Raw genomic sequence first — 9,457 nt, 5'->3', positions numbered from 1 at the left:
GGGGGGGGGGGGCGCAATTGAGTAATTAATAGTCTAAATCTCCTTAAACGGTTAAGAACGCTAGCTACGGCCCTGATTATAATAGCCCTATAATGTAACCGGCGGTAAGCATATAGCAAAATGATGTTTAAAAAATATTAATAAATGAGAGTGCTCTTCCTTGCTTCGAGTACTCGTGGAGACCCCAACACTAAACCTATCGACAAGAATCAATAAAATTTAATTATGTGTGCCAACCTGAGATTTGGAAACTGATTATGTATTCGTAAAGTTAATTCTTCATTAGCTCAAACAAAATAACTTTGTAGATCATTCCAATTACCCGACCGTTCTTAAGAAAAAAACCTTGCGACACTAAACTAAAGTTTTAAAAACAATGTCCGAGTTTAAATTGATATTACCAACAAGCGGAATTTTAAAATAAATATATACATACATATATATATATATATATATATATATATATATATATATATATATATATATATATATAACGTATTCAATTGCGTTCGGTTTGAATTTTATCACAGCCGTGTTTTGAAATTCCAGAAAATAGTGAAACAGAAAGTAGACATTTCTACGAAGAATATGTTCGTAGACTGGTATTGTTACGTACGTACTCTGAATGACAATTCAACGTAACGGGGCATAATTACAGTTACGCAAAGAGTAGTACTTTTCCATACCCCCCCCCCCACACACACACACACCAACCCCCCACCCCACCCCACCACCAAATGTAATGCATTTTATAATTTTGTAAAGCATACTGTATATCATTCATTTCTTTGCCAATGTTACCACAACATAAAGCCATGAAAGTATCAGACCCAACCCGAATACAGTGTTGGACCTAGATGAAAGTTGCTTATTCATGGTGACAATCTGTTTTCTTTGTGTGTATTGCAATGCTAATTTATTTAAACTTTATTTTATTGTTGGATGTCAAACTAAACATATATATATATATATATATATATATATGCCTATATATATGCCTATATATATATATATATATATATATATATATATATATATATATATATATATATATATATAACTTTTCCATTTAAAGCTATTTCTCCTGGTGTTTAATTATTTTGCTTTATATCACATAGATACATCTATATTAATCTTATGGCCAAATTTAACATAATATATAAGTCCCCTATCTAACTAAATTTAACATCATATATAGGCCCCCTATCTATATATTTTTAATATTATATTAAATATAATTAAACTTAAGAAAAACCTTGCTCTCTTGCTACATAATATTATATCTTAATAAAAAAAAATTAATCTTTAATACAAAGTTTATATAATTCCTACCTACCCTAAATAATTTGCCTCAAATAAAAAAACGACTTCAGCCTACTTACCTACCTACCCTGACTTTTCTGGCTTACGTAATATGAGCCACTTATTATTCTGTTGGGTCTTATTCAAAATTAACTTTTGTAAATAATTAATTGAACAAATCAATCGAGGAGATGAGAAAATTGTTTTTTGAAAGATCATGCCGTCATATGTGGATGTTCACTAGCTCTCTACAACTGTGTATCTGCTCCGTTGTGGCTGTACACCCATGGCATATGGGGATAGTACATGACAAGTTGATTTTACAAAGAAGCCAGGAAAAGACATTTTGAGAAAGGAAGGCCAGGTGCATGAGAGAAGTTGTCATTAAAACATGACAGTAACCTGTTCACGTTGCCTGCTGCTGGACTGCCAGGTATGTGACATGGACTTCCTTTTGCAAAGTTTCATGCTTTCATAAAAAAAAAAAAGTGCACGATTCATTTATATATCCTCTATAGACTATAACAGTCCCAGAACGTAATCTTGTTTTTACTCGGAACATACAAACAAGACATGAAGGGCTGCAGTCTAATTAAAATTAGCTCCACTGGTTAATTACTATTACCTGTGGATCTAACAGGACCCCATTGGAGCTCATGTCCAATTGACCTTTCATTCGACCAATCAAAATCTTACATGCAAAATCATACCAGTGATTTGAAAAGAATTTGAAAACATTCAGGATTATGCCGAGGGTATACGAAATGATTCGGGTGAATTACGAAGTATGCCGGAAACTAATTTCAATATAAACTTTTATATAAAATTCGTTTTAAGACGAAAAAAACAACCCGCGATGGTATAGCCATAAAATCTATTTATACTAGTATACAATCCAGAGTTTATTACTGCACTTTTCCACCTGTTTTTTGTAATGTCAAAAAAGACCAACAAGTTCGCCTATTGCATAAACAGTCTCGCTCGATATTTTTAGAATTTGTATGCTCTCGAATAACGCAATAAAAGGCGAAGTGTTATCGGTCGATATTTAAATTGTTATTTATAAATGAAATGTCACCTGGACATGGGAGTCCACGCAATGCTGTTAGATCTACTGGAAGACCAGTAGAGCTAATTTTAATCAGATTGGAAGGGCTGGTACCTTATTTATATTCTATGACACAATAATAAAAGAACTTGTCTTCTTCTTCTTCATCTTCTACTACTACTGCTGCTACTACTACTACTACTACTACTACTACTACTACTACTACTACTACTACTACTACTACTACTAACTACTAACTACTACTACTACTAACTACTACTACTACTACTACTACCAAATTGCCTTAGAAACAGGGAATGGATCATTATGACTGGATTATCAAAAGAATGAAACCCAGGGGGATGAAGTCACACATTCACACAATGGCATCTAAAAGGAACCATGAAAAACGTCCGGTTTTGAGGTAATCCCGATATACAGAGGATCCGATTTTGAGAGGTTTCATTGTATCTAGTTTACTTTTGCTATAAAAGCACCTGGATGAATACAGTGTTCTAGCTGGCAATAAATAGAAGGGGGTTAGCTACCAAAATCAAAATGTGTACACGAGCAAACAATGTATTACAAAGAACAGTTACTGTAGTTCTATATTGTAACAATAGGCTACTTATATATTACACACATTTGTCTCAAAATGCGTATACTTTAAAATTAACATGTATGAATACAAGAAAAAAATGCACAAAGGAAACACCCAGACGATATTTTCTTCTAATAAAAAAGACGCTTTTTTTTACACCAATAGAAAATTCACAAGAAGTTGAAAATCACAAACAGTACCAATTACCATCTGCAAGATTACTTAAAACAAAGGTAAATAAAATAAAGCATGTCATCTATACTATATGTTAAACACTTCTTACCTTTGAAATATATTATGCTATCTTCAGAATTTTACGAACTCAATATACTTCTGTTCTAAAGTGGTGACAGATGTGTTTAAAACTATATACGTAAGAACCAGCTGCTTTGATAGACCAAACAAAAGGAGACACGCTAGACAGAAAAATCCCAGTACTTTCGGTTTCGACCAGACTACAATACTAGGCCTATGTAGGGCTTTGGCCGAATATTTCTCGCTGTACATCATATTAATTTTATTTCATATGAATGTTTATGATAAATTCTTTGTTAGATCTATATATACACTGTTAATTAGTTTGTTAGTTGGAATTTTATGTATGTAGTTATAAGTGGTAATTGGATCACTGTTAGTTGGATCTATATATACACACACACACACACACACTGTTAGTTAGTCTATAAATATATAAACTGTCATTTGGATATATACTCTTCAAAAAAAGAAACGCTAAAGGGTACAAATGGTTTATAACTCCGATTTTATGTTTCCTACCGGTTCATGCTTTGTTAATATAAGGTCATTGCACATCCCAAACACATTCCCACGGTTACATTCGATAAAACGCAGCTACTGTACAATAAAGTTCCAAAATGTGAATATTCGCAAAAACGCAGCCACGTGCAAACCATGTCACCACTGCACGTGCGTTGTCTGCACGTGCAACATGAACACCAACAGTATAAAAGTGCAGGGTGTTCGCTTGCCTGGGGTATCTGGCCGACAGTTGACAATCCAGGGCCACGGTGAACCGCAGAGAAACAATGCCATCGGCCGACTAGACGCAGGCGAATCCAGAACGGCCGTTGCCAGGGCATTCCATGTGTCCCCAAGCACCATCTCCAGACTGTGGGACCGTTTGGATCAACACGTGACCTCCCTAGATCCGGTCGACCACGGGTCACTACCCCCGGGCAGGACCGCTACATCCGGGTACGCCACCTTCGGGAACGATTGACTACTGCCACCTCCACAGCCGCAGCAATACCAGGTTTGCGCAAGATATCCGACCAGACCGTACGGAACCGCCTACGTGAGGTAGGAATTCGTGCCAGGCTTCCAGTTCGAGGTGTCATCTTAACACCACAACACCGTCGACTCCGACTGCAGTGGTGCCAGATTCATCGACAATGGCCTCAACTGCGATGGAGACAGGTGTGGTTCAGTGACGAGTCCCGATTTCTGCTCCGACGTCATGATGGAAGATGTCGCGTGTATAGGCGTCGTGGTGAACGTTATGCGGCAAACTGCGTGCAGGGAAGTGGACAGATTCGGCGGGGGTAGTGTCATGGTGTGGGCAGCCATCTCACACACTGGCAGAACTGACCTGGTCCACGTGCAGGGCAACCTGAATGCACAGGGCTACATTGACCAGATCCTCCGGCCACACATCGTTCCAGTTATATGTTCCAACATGACAACGCCAGGCCTCACACAGACGTCTCACAACGGCTTTCCTACAGAACAACAACATTAATGTCCTTCCTTGGCCATCGATATCACCGGATTTGAACCCAATTGAGCATCTATGGGACGAGTTGGACCACGCCTCCGACAGCGACAACCACAGCCCCAGACCCTGCCCGAGCTGGCAGCAGCCTTGCAGGCCGAGTGGGCCACCATCCCCCGGGACGTCATCCGTACTCTGGTTGCTTCAATGGGCAGGCGGTGCCAGGCAGTTGTCAACACACGCGGAGACCACACCCGGTATTGACTCCAGATGACCTTGACCTTGGTGGTGTGTCCTATCACTTACTCACAATGGACTAGAGTGAATTGTGAACAATCCTGCAACATTTGGTAATTATCGGACTCACCATTCAATAATTAAATCAATTCTCCAAATGTTACGACAATGTGGTTTTGCGTTTCTTCTTTTGAAGAGTATATATGATATGGTTTTACCCACACTGTTACCGAGGCGAAACGCCGAAACCAGTCTCTTTGTTTTCTGTAAACAGGCGCTTATGCCGATGGGGGGTGGGGGGGGGGGGGTGTTTAGAAGCATCTTTCGTCAGTCTATACCTGCCCCCCCCCCCCCCCCCCCCCCACCATGCACACGCCCCTGTTAATATGTTGACAAAGTTTGTTTTGTTTAACGACGCCACTAGGGCACTTTGATTTATTAATCATCGCCTATTGGATGTCAAATATTTGGTAATTCTGACAGTCTTAGAGAGGAAACCTGTGGCGGGATTTAGCTCAGCCAGCTGAGTGCTCGCCTGAGGTGCTTGCGTCGCAGGATCGAATCACCTCGGTGGATCCATTCAATTGTTTGGGGATTTTCTCGCTCCAACCAGTGCACCACATCTGGTCAAAGGCCGTGGTATATGCTTTCTTGTCTGTGGGAAAAAGTGCATATAAAAGACCCATTGCTGCTAATGGAAAAATGTAGTGGGTTTTCTCCGATGACTACGAGTCGGAATTACCAAATGTCTGACATCCAGTCAATGCGCTCTAGTGGTGTCGTTAAACACAACAAACTTTGGAGAGGAAACCCAATACATTTTCCCATTAGTAGCAAGGGATCTTTTATATGCATTATCCCAGACAGGATAGCTCATACCACGACATTTGATATCCAGTCGTGGTGCACTGGCTGGAACGAAAAAGGAGAAAGCGCTTAAACGTGTATGTTACTTGGTCTTTCAAGTACAGGTGTGGGGGTGTAATAATCAAAGTTGGAGCTGGCAGCGCCCCACTTTTCTAATCACATGACTCTTTAACTTAACATGACTGGTACATCAAAGGCCGTGGTATGTGCTATCCTGTCTATGGGATGGTGCATGTAAAAGATCCCTTGCTGCTAATCGAAAAAGAGTATCCCATTAAGCGGCGACAGCGAGTTTCCTCCCTCAATATCTGTGTTGTTCTTAATCATATAAGTCCGACGTCATATAACCATTTCCTTCTTTCCTTTAACTTAACGGTGACAACAATATGATAATTATATCGTATCTGCTAGCCCGAGTACTTTGCCGCTCGAGAGCTAGACGGACATTTGGACCTGCGATATGATTTGCCGTAGGTCGGAAGCTAGGCTCAAAATTGCCGTTTTTTTTTGTTTTTTTTAAAGGTCTAAACTGCCATAATCAGGGTATGACAAATGTTTTGAAAAGTCACTAGCCACAGGGCTAGTGGTTTTGTAAATTCCACTAGCCCACAAAAATAAAGCACTGTGATCATTTGTTTTTACGTATTGGTATAGGCTAGTAATCAACCAAATTGTGGCGGTTTTGATTAACAAGATCAAACAGGACCACAGTCCCCAGAGCAACTCTTGCAATTCTGCCCCCTGTCCGATGAAGCCAGGATAACGCACTGGCCTAGCGGAGCAACACTGGCTGTCAAGCTTTGGGCTTCCAAAGAAGACTTGACAGAGACTTTTTTTTTAGCACCACAACCGGACTCTAAAACATGATCAGCTATAGCCTGAACGCAGAAGAAAGAAAATGATTAACAAGAGTAGGGCATATTTCAAAAGTGGTGAACACCAGACCCAATAATTCAAATTAGCAGCTCGAAGTGGATTTAGGAATAGCAGAACCATAGGGTGTACCAATATTAAATATGCTAAGGAAGAACATGTAATTACAATATATTTTTATTGATTAAAAACCTCGTTAGCTGGGGGCATGTTTAAATGTATGTAAAGTCAGGAATGCCCCGTCAAGGGTCATGACAGTCATTTCTTAATGAAGTATAATGATGAAGAAAGTACTTTAAAATATTTTCTATCAATGTCCGACACCAAAACTATTTGAATTTCACCAAGTCAAAATGGGATTATTAAGCAATTTGTTTTGCATGATATTAAAGGGACATGCCCTAGTTTTTAAAGTCTAAGGTATATGTTAGACTATTATAGCCATTTTTGATAACTGAAATCATACTTTACTTAGATTTTATGGTTTAGATTATCAATTTCCGTACATTCGAAGTGTTTTTTGGTCATTCTGGTGGTTTTAATATCACAAAATGCATTTCTCATGTTTTTAAAAACGCGCGTGCTTCCGAGTAGAGTTTTAGTCCGTTTTGAGAGGATATTTCACCATTTTCAAAGTCACAGACTCATGTTTCACTCAACTGTAACTTTATGTTTCAGGTTTGTAGATTACCTAAACTTGGTGTTATTTTTTATGGGTTGAAACTAGAGTATGTCCCTTTAATGGAGTTCCCTCATACAAAACTATATTACTTTACTTCCTAATGTGAATGGTACAAAAGGAATACAAGGGCAGTTTCAAATTCCATCCGACACCAAAACTAGTATTTTGAAATATGCCCATTATTAGTGCATGTTGCATGCCTGTGCGATTGGTAAAGGAAACTTAATAGACCATACTAAAATATTGTCAAAGCAGGTCGCATAATTCAGCTAAAGCCATTTATTCAGGTACATACGTAAAATTATAGTCACATTTGAGGCTAAATAGTCGCTAATTCGACCCTGAATAAGGCTATGTACACCCAGCGAGAACACTGTAACAGCAAAATTTTATTTGAAAAAAAGTTCAGCTAAATATGTCAAATGAAGTGGTAGAAATCGATAAATCGACAGTCTAAAACAGAATTACATCAATAACCTTTAAAACAAATACATGTACATGTAATGACATGTATAGCCATTATGAAGTTCAGTGTGAGTCATAACGTCTCAAAAACAAAAAGAACATAATAGACACTTCTGAATCACTTTATTTTTTGGCTCTGTTTCTCATTGTCAGCCATGCATTCCCTTCGATCCTGTATGTCCGTTGTTTGTCGTAGTTAAACCCGGACATCTTCAGATCGAGGTGTGGAAGGGTTTTTGTGATGATCCCAGTCAGCGCCGTTATTTTGTTTTCTCTGATCGTGAAGCGATGTCCTGTGTCGAGCACCATTGGCTTTCTGAGTAGAATGGTGCAGGTCGTGGTGTCACCGGGCATCACCATAGCCTTGTCATCAGGAAGCTTCACCAAAGCAGACATATTCCATGTGTTGCTGTACATCATCTGAATATATTTGTCAGTCAGGGGCTTAACCCGTCCTCCTTCTGCCTTTGTCAAAACATATATCTGAGCTTCGAAAGTATCACTCTGTTTGAATTTGCCAAATTCACAGAGAAACATTCCACGCTGAACGAACTCGCTTTTAATTCCCCGCAGCAACACGCCAACATTGTCCCCGGCTTTACACATCGGTACCGACTTTCTGAAAACCTGAATATCTGACGCTGCCGTCTTTATTTGCGTACCAAACCCGAGCAGCTCTGCGTCTTCCCCTTTTTTAATGGAACCTTGTCGAACGGTTCCTATAGCAACCATGCCTCTGCCAGGAACAGCAACCGTCCCTTCGATTGGTAAGCAAAACGGCCCAGTCGTGTCTCTTTCTGGTATGGTTATGTGCTTGTCAATGGCTTCAACGAGATTCAATATGGACTGTTTGCCACTGCTGTCATTTTCACCCTGAAGTGCATTCAAGGCTGACCCAGAGACAACGGCTGTGTTAGAACCGTCGTATCCATACTCGGTCAACAAATCTCTTACTTCCAACTCTACGAGCTCCAAAAGTTCGTTGTCCACTAAATCGGATTTATTGATATACACCACTATGTTTTGAACGCCAATCTGTTTAGCTAGCAGTAAGTGTTCTCTAGTTTGCGGCATTGTCCCATCGGTAGCCGCCACTACAAGTACCGCCCCGTCCATTTGTGACGTCCCGGTGATCATGTTTTTGACGTAATCCAGATGTCCCGGACAGTCCGTGTGCGCGTAATGTCTCTGATCGGATTCGTATTCAACATGCGTGGAATTAATCGTGATACCTCGAGATTTTTCTTCTGGCGCTCTGTCAATGGCATCGTAGTTAATAAATTTCGTACTGTTGTCGCCTCGCTCAGATAAGACCTTTGTTATTGCGGCTGTCAAAGTTGTTTTACCGTGATCGATATGACCTATCGTTCCGACATTGCAGTGCGGTTTACCTACAACTTCCTGGATGGCTGGTTTTGTTGAAAAGAGTTTTCGGCACGATGTTTTTGCAAACGCATTCGAGTTGTGTGTTTTAAGCTTTAGAATTTTCCATATTACGTTTGAAACACGACAACGACCGACAAACATGGGCGCAGCCATTTTGGGTCACGCAAGGTTAAGAAATGACCATGACATTGGCGTTTACATTGCGTAGTAATATGAAAAGTATGATTAAAATTATTTAATGTGATTTTAAATTAATATGTTTTT

The 9,457-nt window shown here is 39.6% G+C and overlaps 2 protein-coding genes across 2 annotated transcripts in view; both read right to left on the bottom strand.

Moving 5' to 3' along the window:
- Nucleotides 1–319, bottom strand: part of LOC121377021 — a 13,404-nt gene extending 13,085 nt beyond the window's left edge. Inside the window, exon 1 of the mRNA XM_041504861.1 lies at nucleotides 238–319. The gene's annotated coding sequence lies outside the window, so the exon portion shown is untranslated. The remainder of the gene's footprint in view (nucleotides 1–237) is intronic.
- Nucleotides 320–7,913: 7,594 nt separating this feature from the next.
- LOC121377011 (elongation factor Tu, mitochondrial-like) lies at nucleotides 7,914–9,380 on the bottom strand. The gene has a single exon (XM_041504850.1). It carries the CDS (start codon nucleotides 9,344–9,346, stop codon nucleotides 7,931–7,933), a length of 1,416 nt encoding a protein of 471 aa, XP_041360784.1. The 5' UTR covers nucleotides 9,347–9,380; the 3' UTR covers nucleotides 7,914–7,930.
- Nucleotides 9,381–9,457: the final 77 nt, after the last annotated feature.

Source organism: Gigantopelta aegis, chromosome 2, assembly GCF_016097555.1.
Source record: "Gigantopelta aegis isolate Gae_Host chromosome 2, Gae_host_genome, whole genome shotgun sequence".
Taxonomy (NCBI): domain Eukaryota; kingdom Metazoa; phylum Mollusca; class Gastropoda; order Neomphalida; family Peltospiridae; genus Gigantopelta; species Gigantopelta aegis.
The sequence above is the reverse complement of the archived record's forward strand: the minus strand, read 5'-3'. Positions and strand labels throughout refer to the sequence as shown.